Source organism: Verticillium dahliae, genomic scaffold, assembly GCF_000150675.1.
Source record: "Verticillium dahliae VdLs.17 supercont1.22 genomic scaffold, whole genome shotgun sequence".
NCBI classification, from domain to species: domain Eukaryota; kingdom Fungi; phylum Ascomycota; class Sordariomycetes; order Glomerellales; family Plectosphaerellaceae; genus Verticillium; species Verticillium dahliae.
The window spans coordinates 442,272-455,367 of record NW_009276918.1 but is presented as its reverse complement, the minus strand read 5'-3'; the positions used below and the strand labels follow the sequence as shown (position 1 = coordinate 455,367).

General features: G+C 56.2%; 2 protein-coding genes across 2 annotated transcripts; one reads left to right on the top strand and one right to left on the bottom strand.

The window, feature by feature from the left end:
- Window positions 1-464: 464 nt before the first annotated feature.
- Window positions 465-1,243, top strand: VDAG_08804 (6,7-dimethyl-8-ribityllumazine synthase; the record flags this gene model as incomplete). The annotated part of the gene is made up of 2 exons (XM_009651121.1): window positions 465-667; window positions 844-1,243. 2 exons carry the CDS (start codon window positions 465-467, stop codon window positions 1,241-1,243), a joined length of 603 nt encoding a protein of 200 aa, XP_009649416.1.
- A 232-nt stretch (window positions 1,244-1,475) lies between these two features.
- On the bottom strand, window positions 1,476-4,835 carry VDAG_08803 (uncharacterized protein; the record flags this gene model as incomplete). The annotated part of the gene is made up of 2 exons (XM_009651120.1): window positions 1,476-4,363; window positions 4,576-4,835. 2 exons carry the CDS (start codon window positions 4,833-4,835, stop codon window positions 1,834-1,836), a joined length of 2,790 nt encoding a protein of 929 aa, XP_009649415.1. The 3' UTR covers window positions 1,476-1,833.
- Between the last annotated feature and the right edge of the window lie 8,261 nt (window positions 4,836-13,096).

Here is a 13,096-nt window from a genome sequence, read left to right as displayed (position 1 = left end):
AGACTAACACAACATCATGCCGATGGTGTTGTGTGTGGGATGAGGCAGCAAGATTATTTTTGCAAGACATGGTAAAGGCAACCAAGGCGAAGGTGCCTCATGCCTCATTAATGTATTGATGAGACCTGGAAGGAAAGAGCTCCCACGACGCTTCTCTTTCCCAAACATGCTCTGAACACATGTGAGAATGGACCTTGGGTGCACCTACCCGCTCCTTGTGTCGGACCCGAAGCCAAGTGCGACTTACCCTGGCGGCTTTTCACAGCTGACGCCATCTGCAGTTGACTCAGTACCCCGCGGCACACCAAACCCCAACGAGTCCCCGAGCTATTGCCCCGCGTCGATGCACAACACTTACCAACCAAGCTCTCGATCATCTCAACCTGAGCGCTTCCCAGCTGCATCACTCTTCTCTCTACCAGTACCACCACCACCGCCGCCGCCCCCCTCCCCCCCACAACGCCATGTCGATCAAGGGCCCGACCCCCCAGGAGCACGAGGGCAGCGCGCTGCGCATCGGCATCGTCCACGCCCGCTGGAACGCCTCGATCATCGAGCCCCTTGTGAAGGGCGCCAAGGACAAGCTCCTCGGCTGCGGCGTCAAAGAGTCCAACATTGTCATCCAGTCTGTGCCCGGGTCCTGGGAGCTCCCCATCGCCGTGCAAAGGTGCGTGTCTTCCTTCTGTTGGTGCTGCTTCGCTCCTGTTCTCGTACCCTCCACCCCGCTTCTGCCGGCGATGCCGCGCGCCATCGGCCTCCTACCTCCCCTCCGAACCGTTATTATCTCCATCGAAGAGGAAGCAAGGGGAAAAACAAGAAGCCAGGCTGACAAGCAGCCACCAGACTCTTCGCCGCCTCCCAAGTCCAGTCCTCGACCTCAGGCGCCGGCTCGGCCGGCGACCTCCTCGCCTCCTCGACCACGGACCTGACCTCCCTCTCGGCCTCGACCGACGGCGCCTCGGGCGGGCCCTTTGACGCCATCATCGCCATTGGCGTGCTCATCAAGGGCGAGACGATGCACTTTGAGTACATTGCCGACGCCGCCGTCCACGGCCTCATGCGCGTACAGCTCGACACGGGCGTCCCCGTCATCCTCGGCATCCTCACCGTTCTCAACGACGAGCAGGCCAAGGCCCGCGCCGGCCTGACGCCGGACGGCCACAACCACGGCGACGACTGGGGCCTCGCGGCCGTCGAGCTGGGCGTCAAGCGCAAGGCGTGGGCCTCGGGCAAGATTGAGTAGACTACACATCGCACACGAGGATGAAGGGCGGGTTGTGGTTGGAAAGAGGTGTGGTTGTTGGAACATGACCCGGACGAGCCGTTGCGCCCAGGCGGTCAACAACAACAACAACGACCATGATGTGAGGGATAAATCTTGACACTAGTTCAAAAGGATATTGCGAAAGAATAAATAAAAAAAAAACCCCCCATGCAAGAAAGCTCGAACCCGCAGTATACATCGAATTGATGGTATCTGAACATTAGGTGAATTACTGCGTGGAAGATGCGTCTATCTATCATGACCAAATCTTTTTCCCACTGACATCTCACTTCTTCGGATTTTGTCTTCACCAGCGTCCGTCACCAGCCCAGGAGAGATCCAACAGCTTCAATCAGCCGTCAATTCCTTATCCAATAAATCCCAATACACGTACAGGTCCTGTGGGAGCAGGTGGCGGCTGCTACCGATTGCCCTCCGGATGAGATATTCCTTGGCCGCTTCTTGCCCCCGCTGACACTCTTTCCCCTCCAAAGTCAAAAGAAGACCCGCAAAATAAACAACCCGCTCCGCTATTGATATAATATGCCGACACATCTGAGAGGAGATTCTCACGAGATGAAGGCGCCGAGTTCGCTGCCCATCGACTTCTTCGACCGCCACATGGAGCGCTTCTTCTCACGCTTGGCCTTCATGGCCTCCCAGCCCTCGTCGTCATCATCGTCATCCTCCACCTTGCGGAGCGTGCTCGTCTGCGGCAGCGGCGGCGAGGGCGTCTTTCCCTGCAGCGCCTTCATCGTGGTCTGATCCCATCCGCTGATGGCGCCGGACATGGTCGACGTGCGGGCGGGGTTCGATTGGAAGTCGTATACGGAGCCCTGACTCTGGCCGTGAGCGGGAACTTGCGGGGCATGTGAGACGGGCCTGTAGCGGCCGGGTAAGCCGATGTTGCTGCGCTCCGAGGGGGCGATCGAGGGAGCATACCCTGCGCCTTGCGCGTGGATCGACGGCGCATAGCCGCCGGCGCCAGGCTGAATCCACGAGTCGGAGCTGGGCTGCACCATGCTCATTGTTCGCATGCGGGGGTCGAGCCCCATTTGAGGTGGTTCCATCATCATTGGTGACATGCCATCGCCCACAAAGGACTGGCGAGAGCCGCCCATTTCCGAAGGCGTAGGCATGTGGCTCATGGGGCGGCCGCCATTCGCTTGGTTGCTGGCCATCATCTGCATGAACTGCATCTGCATCTGCATGAACTGCTGCATCTGCTGGGTCATGTGGACCTGGGCCTGCTCGCCAACTGAGATTTGCTGAGGCATCTGTGGCATGCCATACATCATCTGAGGGGGGATACCTGCTAGAGGGTCAAATCCGCCTCCAGGGAATCCGTTCTGCTGGCCTCCGGCGAAGTGGTGCGCATCCACATGCGGGCTACCACGTCGCATGGCGCGAGAACGCTCTTCGCTGGCAATCACGCCAACAAGTCCTCCAGGCGGCAGAGCTCCGGGCGATTGGGGCGCCGGCGCGCCTCCCGAGAAGTTCATCGACTCGCGAGGTGGTCCGTTGACAAGACCGGCACCCACAAACGGGTCCTGGGGGAGCTTTCTGGCAAAGGCGGGCAGGTGACCTCCCTTGCGGGCGGCAGAAGGATCGCCCATGCTGGAGCCTGGCCTGCCTTGTTGGGGCATTTGCATCATGGACGCACGAATATCTGGGTTCGATGCCATGTGGCTCATACGGCTGGGAGCCCTGGCTTTGCTGGGAAACCCATGGGCAGCGAGGATGGCCAGCGGGACCTCCTCATCCTCATCCTCGTCAGAGGTCCCAGGGGTGTGTCCTAGTGGCGGAGCGAGGCTGCCCAGGTTTGGCGTACTCAGCGAGGTGCTGATGTTAGGGCGCGAAGGCAGGGGGTTAGCGGCTTCACCTGTGACCTTCATCATCTGTTGCCGGTAGACAGTCATGTGAGCCTCTTGCTTCCTGCGTTGCTTCGCGGCTTGTTTCGCCTTCTCGATATCGTCCTCGTCGTCCTCGTAATTATCCTCGTCGTCGTCCTGCTGTTCCACCGGCGACTTACTGACAGGGCCTCCGCTGTTCTGTCGTTCCTTGTCTTGCCTATACTTTTCGAATTGAGCGGGCGTCATGACCTTATTACGTGGGGGGCTGGGGGCTCGAGAGATGTAGCGGCTGGCGACACGTGAAGAGTGTGCCAGGCTTCCCTCGAACATGTTGTCTTCACCCGCCTTCTTCTCTGGCGCAGAATTCCTCCAGCTCGAGGTGCTTTCAGGTTGTCTGTAGTTTCTCGGTTGCTGCGAAGACGGCGCAGCAAGGTTGGGACTGGTGCCAAGGAAGCGGCTGGCGGCCATTGAGTCCTTGAGCAGGTTGGCATCCTCATCCTCGATGATGTCCGACGGCCTCTTTGTCGGCGCGTAGCTGTGGGGAGAATGATGGCGAGGTACTGGCGGCGGCACTTGGTCGAAGAGGGGAGAGCCCTGAGTAGAGTTGGCGTTGAGGAGGTTGTCGTTGGAGTGTTGGCTGCTCCAAGAGTAAGGCGAAGCCTCGACCTTGGCCGTCTTGTCAATCTGAATGGGAGCCGGCACCAACTGGCTGGCACGGTTCTGGTTCTGTGAATGATGGTTGCCGCTCTGAGCGATCTTGTGAGCATCGTCTTGTGACATGGCTCGTAGGGTCATGGCGCTGTTTCGTTTGAATTTATTGTCGAACATCTGCCCAAAGTCGCTGCCCATGTCAAGAGAAAAATCTTGGTCTTCGTGTATTCTGGGAGGGGTCGCTGTGCTGGAAGTGGATGAAGTCAATCCCCGGGGGCGGCCGCTCAGTCCATCGTGCTCTTGATTTGGTGGAACGGGCAGCGGGTGATCATCAACGGAAGGGACGGGGGGCAGGTTCTTCTTCTGACCGCCAAACGAGAACGTCCGGCCTGCTCGATCGAGAAAGCCTCGTGAGCCGGACTTGGGAGGAGCTGGGCCAGCCATGTCGCCTTGTGACTTTTTAGATGCACCTTTCCATTCTTCGTGATGGCCTTGTTGAGCGAAGTCGGCTGAAGAGGGTGCAGTAGAAACGTTACTATGGCGCGACGATGCGTCCGTCGAAGCTGTTTTGGTCGTATTGGATGACCCACTGCCCCTTAAGCTGAGTCAGTCTAAAAAAGCCAGGCAATAAGAACATCCCTGTCAGGATGGCGGACAGGGGGGGACACGATCTGGCCGAGACACACATGCCGTCAAGGTTTGTTCGGTGTAGTTAAATCTGGCCAGGGAGGACAGACGTCTCTGGACAAGGAATGGAATGACGCAGCGGGTACTGGAGGAGACAAAAAAAGAAAGCCAGCAACATACCGGTTCGATGGTTTGAGGTCAGCAAACATATTGTCCTCGACGGAGCTCTGCGACAAGTTCGGCTTCTGATAAACCATGCTGGTCGTCGCCCGGCCCATGCCCATCCTCACACCACCGTCAAACGACTTGCCCGCTGCCACATCTGTTCTTTCGAGCACTCGGAATGACGATGGTTCGTTGGAGGCCACTTCGACATTCTGGAAAACGTCTTCGGCGGCGGCGGACTTCCGCCTACCGAAACCGACGGAGAATCTAGGCATGAAGAATGATGTTCCACGTCAATCCTATACGGATCAGTAGGAGACAAGAATTGTGCGGTCGAGCTGCAAAATCGCGTGGCGAGGTGACAGATGCTCTCGAGGAATGAATGGCGAGCACGGGTCACTTTGTTGGAAGAGCGACCAGCTCTCGAGTATGGGTCTCGAGGTTGACACAACGCTCCTGTTGTTTGCCGGAGGAATCGAGAGAAGGCCAAGCGGCACTGCGCGGGAAAACGAGCCCAAAGGTTAGCTCCTGTCTGACAGGCACAGAGATGGCGGCGATGGATGACCAGGCTGGAAGGACTGTGACACTGCGAGAAGCAACTGGGGTGTGGGCCGGTTGTGTTTGACGGGTCGGAGCGATGTCGTGGCTGGCACGATCCAGCCCAACGGATGAGACTCGTGGAACCTCCCACAAGCACATGCGGGATTGTTGATTCGAGATGGGAGCAGAGCAAGGCGGACCACACGGGGAGGGGGGGAATAGGGCAGGAGGGTGGTGTTTGGAAGAGAGAAGCGTCATGACAAGAAGGAAACACAGCCGCCAACGTACATTACGAGGTGGTGAGTATTAAAGGATATACGAGAAGAGCGATATCAGAACCGAGCAGACTTCATGAGTACTGCTATCGTGTTTGTACAGGCACTGTGTTCGGACAGTGATCGGTCGGTCGGTCGGTCGGTCGGTCGGTCGGTAGGTCAGGGCGGCCACACAAGGAACGTGTGAAGCTGATGTGTTGTGGGTGGTCTTGATGAGGGGACGGAGCCGAGACAAGACGAGCCAGGCGGGACGAATCGAACAATGAGCGAGCGTGTGCGCGGCGACGAGGCGGCCAAGTAGGGGTTCAGAGCGAGCGAGTGAGTCGGGTGTTGCGGTTGTTGGCAGACACGGCACGAGGGACACAAACTGTATGCAGCGGTCCAATGATGGCTGGAAACCAAAGAGCGAAACGAGAGGCTGGTGGTTCTCTTTTTTTTTTCTTGTTGGAAAGGATGGGAGGTAGGCTTAGGATCACTCGAGGAGGAATAGGGAGGAGGAGCAGGGGCAGCAGGAGCAGCAGCAGGTGGGCGCGGTGGCGGCGAAGGCCCCTGTACGTAAGAGACCGAATGTGTGATAGGCAGGCAGAGCTGGGAAGTAGGTACCTTCGTACCTCCGACAATACTCATGGATGGACGGTAGGTAGCCCCAGCATAGGTAGGTAGGTAGAATACCTAGCTATGGCATTCCCAACGTGCCTGCTTCGTGTTCAGCTTGTGGGCAGTTGGCTTGTCCTTCCCACCTTCCACCTTCCCACCTCACATCTCACATCTCATCCCCACCCCCCCCCCCCCCCCCCCAGGAACCTCTTTTTTTTTTTAAAAAGGGGGGGGGACCGGGCGATAAGCCCCCCGGCCACCGGACTCCATCCAGGTCCCAGCCAAGAAGCGCGCAAAAAGCCAAGTACTGTCCAGCGTGAAGCAGTGGGCAGGAGTCCCAAGCTGGTTAATGCCTGGTTGGCCGGTCCTGTTCTTCCCTGTCGAACCCGAGCCACCTCGCGTCAACAGTCCACACCTGCTCGGCGCGCGATGCCACAGCACCCTGTCGGGCTGGACACAGCGCCTAGACTGAACCTAACCCTCCTGGCCTTGGCCCCGACCCTGACCCCAACCCCTGGCCCCTTGGTGCTTGTCTTGACCTTTCCCCTACCCTTAGGCACCAAGACCCAGAACCGCCGCCGGGCCAGCCCAGTATTTTTCTCCTCGCATCTGCAAACATGGTCTGCTGGCGAAAAGTAGATTCCGGCAGTCCGTTCACCAGCTACGCGGCCACGAACCAAAGACCGCCGCCCTGCGTGTCTCGAATGGCATGATATGATGGATTGCTGCACCGAAGTTGGTGGACGGTCTGTTTGTCTGTCGTCACGCCTCGTCGGTGGCGTGTCTTTGACCGACGCCTCGGGCATGAATTTGCAGCCCGCGCGGGGGATGAGTGGCAAGCAGTAGCACTCGGATCACGTCCAGTCTTTGACGCCATTCCGACAATCCTGGGCAGCCAGTCCTGTTTGTTCTGCGGGGCCCACCTGCAACTCGCTTTTCACGCCTTTTCGCTCTGTCTCCAAATCTCACATCCACCATCGTCGCCCGTACTCGACGTCGCACTGCACTGCCCTCCGCACCGCATCTGACGTGGTACCGGCTTCGGAGGAATGTCGCCCTGTTCACGTCCCACTTCGGACGCACCGATTGTGCGCACCCCCCCCCCCCCCACTCCTTCCAAAGTGGACTATCGTGCAATGAGGACTGTGCTGTGTAGTGCGGGTTCGTTTTGTTCTCCATCGTTCATGGCATAGTCATGCCTGTCTTCGTGTCCACTGCTGATGCGCTGGTCCCGGTGGTAGCGTTTTCGGAAAGCTTTCGAGGCAGAGGGCGGAGTACCGTAGCGACGGACGCACACAGTTCTAAGCCATGACGTGGCGTCCGAGGTAATTGTTTGTCCTTTAGAGATGGTCATACTGGAGTAGACGGACGGCGCTTGCTCTCAGCGACGCCGTCCGTGGCACATGTTCCGCCGCCACAGGGGGAGAGAGGGGGGCGACTCATTCGGGGTGACTTACTAGTCGTTATTGGCAATGCACTTAATGATAATCTGGCACGACGGAGATTAGACCTCGCCCAAAACTGAATATTGCCAGTGAGCCGTGGCCCTTTCGTGCCTTCTCCTCCTCTGCGGATAGATGCCGGGGCTCAAGCTCAATTGCCATGCTTTGGTCAGCAGCTACCACGTACTTGGTCTGGCCTGGCTCGCGATGCATCCGGGTGTATTGGATGCCGCGCCAGGTCGCCTCGTGCACGACTCCTGACACGGGTGCGAGTAAGTCATTTGCGCAAAGACCGCCAGCACAGGCTGGCACACGTGCAATGGGTTCACCAGATCCTCAGGGGAAAGCGTAACGCGCACAGAGCGCGAAACGCTTGCTGAACGCTATAGGCGTCCGCCTTCATCATTGGCTCCTCTTTTTCTTCCACGATGCCACGGCCGCGCTTTGCGGTGCGGGCGGGCGGGAAGCGGGAGAATATGGACACTCGGTCTGGTCGTCCGTGACCTTTCACGGAAGCAACGTAGGTGCCGTCGATCGCACCCAGCGCGCAGCGTCCGGGGCTGTCTGCGGTGAAACAATGCTGTTGCCGCAGGTCGCCGCGGACGAGACATGTTTTTCATGAAGTACAAAGACACTCACCGACCCTTCCTTTCTGCTACGGCTGCTACTGTGACGGTAGTATCGCTTGTCGAGATGTCGGCATCGCTGCTACGGTTGCTAGCTACCCTTGTAGACATGGATTATGGGTCTATAGACGGGTGATGTCAGGATCGAGCATCGGTGTAGAGCGGAATGCTGGGGCGATTGGCATTCCTGTTGTCCCCAATATAGGGGGTGATGGCATACTCGTCAGCCCTGGCAGCAGACGGGCAACAACTCCAGATCACGCACCTCGATGACAATGGATGACATCAAGACCGTCGTCTGTATCAGGGCGGTGCAGCAATCCATCGACGGTCCATGTGCTGCTGTCTGAAGCATGCTATTCAATAGTTCGAATCGGTGTTGCAATGTCGCATCCTGGCTTCGGCCGTCGCTCTTCGAGGAAAGGTCGCCGTTTCCTTTTCACTCAGTCGATCGAAGGTGGCAGCCCGACCAGCTCGATCGTACCTCTCGCTAAGCGGTTAGGGGTGGGTTAGTGCAAGCGCCATCTCTTGACGAAAGTCCCCTGGATCCTGTGGAAGCTTGAACAGTGGTTCCGGCGGACGGCGCGAGAGCGGGTGCGTGTTGGGTTGGGAGGCTCTTTGCTAAGCCTCGAGTTGTCTCCACCTGCATTGAGTCCACAGTCACTCACGTTCCCAGGAGGTTGATCAAGCGTCTTAGTTGGTGATCAGAGACGCATGCGCTCGCATTCAATTGAGCGATGACTGTTCAATGTGGATGCTGACCATGCTGAGCCCTTCATCCCCACGGCCACTGCAGGGAACTATGGTGGAATTGCTGGAAAAGAAGAGCAGCTAAAAGCTTGGAAGTCTCGTATCTGCTGTTTTTTTTTCGTGTTCTTTTTTTGTTGTTTTTTTCGGTGTCAGTGACCCATGAGACCGAACCCATGAGACCGAAAGAATCCACCCTCACATCCACACGTCCCGCGAGACACAGAGTGGTGACTACAAAATGCCCACATTTTGCGCTTTGCAGGGGGTCAGGTAAGCGGCGCAGGCGGATCTGCCGGAAGGATGGCACCATTAGACCAAAGCCGAATCTGCCAATTGATCCTGCCTACCATGCTCCGGGTAGTGTCCAGTCATTTCTGGAAATCCAGCCCAGCCTCGCTGGGAGTCCTCCTTCGCGGGGAAGTCAAGGATCGATTGAACGTGCCATTCAACTTGCTGGGCCTCGTCGTGGGTTGAGCTGCGTGGTTGATAACCATGTAGAGGGGCGCTTTGTATTTTTGCTCAGGATTGCGTCGAGATTGCTTTGGTTCGGAGGAGGCGGCTGTTGCTGTTGTCTCTGGCCACGCCCGTCGCCAGGGCAAAAGCCGCCGTGGGCCAGGCAACAGTGCATGTGGCTGCTCGGCGGATTCAGTCCCTCTGTTCCAGTCCAGACAAGCAAATAAACTCCGCTCCGTTCATCCCCAAGTCCGAAGAGCCAGGTCGGCAATCAGAGAAAGCATGCGAAAGTGACGGCGGGCTGAAAGGGTGGCTGGGTCGGTCGGCGTCTGGCGGCTGGGTCTGGTCAGCAAGAGAGTCTGCTGTTCGGTGCATGTAGACACCTGAACCACAAAAGAAGTGTCAGGTCAAGTCTCCCCACGGAGGCGGATCCATGTGGGTTATTGGTCCGGTGTGCGAAGGAAAAAGCTTGACGCGAGGAGCGACAAGTCTAGACCGATGATCCCCAACGTGTGCTACATGTGAAAGGACGAGGAATATCTTGGGACTGGGAAAATGTGGATTCCTCTGGAGGTGATGGATTTGAGGGGATTGAGACATGATGAAATTTGTGGGCATGTGTTAGTCGTGCATGCTGCTAAGTAGGCTGGCTGGTCTTGGTCGTTGGCCACCCACGCCAACAAGGTGGGTGCCACCATGGAGTTGTCCAGCAAGGGCGGACGTCGGCCCATCTACCTACCTAGGTATCTACCTAGGTACCATGTAGTTAGTGCCTGAGCCGGTTGGTAGGCAGCCACTGAAAGGCCCCCCACTGCCGTGTTCAAAGGCACCTCGGGTGCCTCACTGGATCCAGCGTGGCATGAGCTCCCCCGAGGTACGGTACCTGACAGCTCAGGAACGATCCTCGCCGTCAAGGCGAGAATGGCTAGTGCTCGCAGCACGAGCGATGGGCAATCCCGACACGTGCCTCCTACACAGATACCTTGACGAGGCACTGAACTGATGGTTGTGGGTATGTATCTCAGGTACCTACCTTATTTAAGCGTCTGGGTCCCAAGATATGTGCCTGCGACTGACCTGACCTTGCCCGCGTTCCAAGTGCTCTACCCAGCCGGCGTGCTTATCTGGCGTGACGTTGTATGTTCAATACTGACGCTGCTATCGGCTGCTCGGGTTCTCAAGTGCATGTTAGCATTATCCCCTAGTACATCCGATTTCAGGTGGCTAGCTAAATCTGCGGCGGCTGACACCGACCATGACGAACGCAGGGCTATGTCAGATCGTGTCCGTGTCGTCGCCGTTTATAGACGTGCACTTAGTCGCCACCGAGCTGGTCCAGGTCCATCACGCTACCTTGGCGCATGTTGCCTACATGGTAGGGCTGTGGACTAATCAAAGATGTCGGCATTGGTCAATTCGAACTCATGGTGCACATCGTTGTTACGGATGGCTGCGGATCATGTTTCTTCATACGGCATAGAAAGCTGTAGCATGGGGCGTGTTTCTTACTACGAGCAAATCCCCAGCCAGATGACAAGTAAAGGTTGTCTTGGAAGTCAAACTTGTCCGAGGCTTGTTGGTCTTCAAGGATGTTCACGACAGTCACCCAACGATCTGCTACCATGCTGTCAACGAGAGATATGGCCAATATCAGCCTGACTATCGACTTGCTTGTCGCACCCAAGGAGCCTTCCTGCTTTACGTGAGATGAAGTCATTGACTGTTCAACTACCAGGGGTTCGGCGAAGTTTGAGTCCGAGGCGGCTCTTCTAACTCTACAAAAGAGCCGCCCAACTCTCCAACAGTTGTGGGCGAGACCTTCTTTGAAACATGCCACTTGCTTTGCGTTGATTTGCGCTGTCTATGTCGACATCGCTCTACTGGTCGTCAAACCGACGTTGGCCATCGTCCTACCTGAACCGAGTTGCATAGATGGTCGGGTTACTGTCAGAGCCGTGGGATGAGCAGAGTGAAGAGGTCTTGCGCAGGTGATACCCGCAGTCAATTGTTAGGTAAGGGTTAAGAAAGCGTCTGAGTTCGGGTCCCCTGCAACCCTGATGTACCATGTACGTTCTCCCATGGCCCCAAGCCTTTGACTAGCCCCTGTCCCGTGGTTCCGCAGGTGCCTCCCGACAATCACCGTGCATCGAAGAAGTCGTGACGGTACGTGGTGTGAGCTTGACGCAATATATCCAGACGCTTCTACGGGCCTCGTTTCTTACTACATCCCTCTTCACGGTTTCATCAGTCAAGCCAGATTAGGAATATGTCAAGACAATGACGGTGGATGAATGTCTGGCTCCAGGCTTCTCGCTCGGGGAAATGTCAGCCACAACGAGGAGTGTTCCAAAATCAGGATCCGCACTACATCTGACTCGGGTCTTGTACTACTCAACCTTATGGATATTTATTCGATGCAGTCTCGAACTTGTAAGCTTTGTCGCCCTCCATGTCTCTAAACTTGGTCCATAGGTTCCAATATAGGGATCTTCACTCAGCCAGTCCGCAATGCTACACAGATCTAGATTCCGCCCTAGGACCCAAGACAAGTATCAGTTGGGCGTCAGTCCTTGAAGACTTATTCGTAAAATCCTGCTCAAGTTTTATGACCAAGGGTTGTAGAAAAGTCGGCGTCCTAGTGTAGCATGGGTTTCTTAACTCCTATTCCCCCGTCAATTCGCGGAATGTTTGACTTCTAGTCTGACTTAAGCCACCTAGAGAAGTCAAGTCAGGATATTTGACTCGTAAATCACGCGTTCTGCGGTCTCATCCGGTCAAATGAATAGACAATCAACGGCTAGCTGACGGTGAAACCCCCATCTTGCGGGCACCTGGACAATGTACAAATGGAAACCCCATCGTCTTTTTGAAAGATGCGCTTCATGAACCGCACAAAATGAAACTTCGGTACAGCGCTCTTTTCGGTTCAGCTTTCATGCCTGGGCTGGGAGCGAATCATGGGGAGGTCGTTTCTCCGTATTCAATCTCGAAAAGGGGAGCTCCGGCTTCTCTCCTCAGCAACTGTCGTTTGGCCCATAGATTCGAAATATTGCATTGGGTTCTTTATTCATGCGGTTCTCCCCAGACGGTGAACTACAAGCAGGCATTTGGCACGCAGTGCAAATGAAGCCGAAAGTATGAGATCCCTTACTCGGCTGGGACGAGTGGTTATTGCCAGTCAGTTCGATCACCATGTGTCCGTACAGAGAAATGGACATCTACTTCTGTCCAGGACGCGTGGCATCATATGGCTCCTTATACGAAAGAAGAATCACAGCAAGATGGACTTCAAGCAAGAAAACAGAGACCACATATTCATGACACCGCCTCAAAGAGCCCGCAACTCGACATTTGCACCTGCGTCCAGAGCGTGAGCAGTCAGAAACATTGTGGCATGCAAAGCATCCAGATTGACAAACAATGACGACAGCATCTTACTCATCTCGACCATTTCGTCAGCATGGGGTCGTACTCCTCTGGAGCGTGCTGTTATCAAACGCTGTCGTACAAGGTGTAGCCCCTCCTCGAAGTAGCAGGCCAACGAGCGCACCATGAGGTAGTACGCAAGCTACCCCGCGTATCTCCACAAAGCACCACCACCTCCAGCTTTCCAGTCACCTCGGCCAAGTCGAACATCTGTCACCCGCGCCCTGAAATAGTACATACCCGACAAGGAGTCCTTTGGTTTTCTAACCCCTCTTCACCAGATCGTTTCGTGGAATAGCCGCAATTGTCTTGTTCTTGTGTCTTCTCGCCGTCTACACTTATCACCCTTTTGCTCCCAGGTAGATATCTTATCTAGCTACACCCCGCATCAGACGTCGTCCCCTTCACGCCTCGCGGCACGCTTATC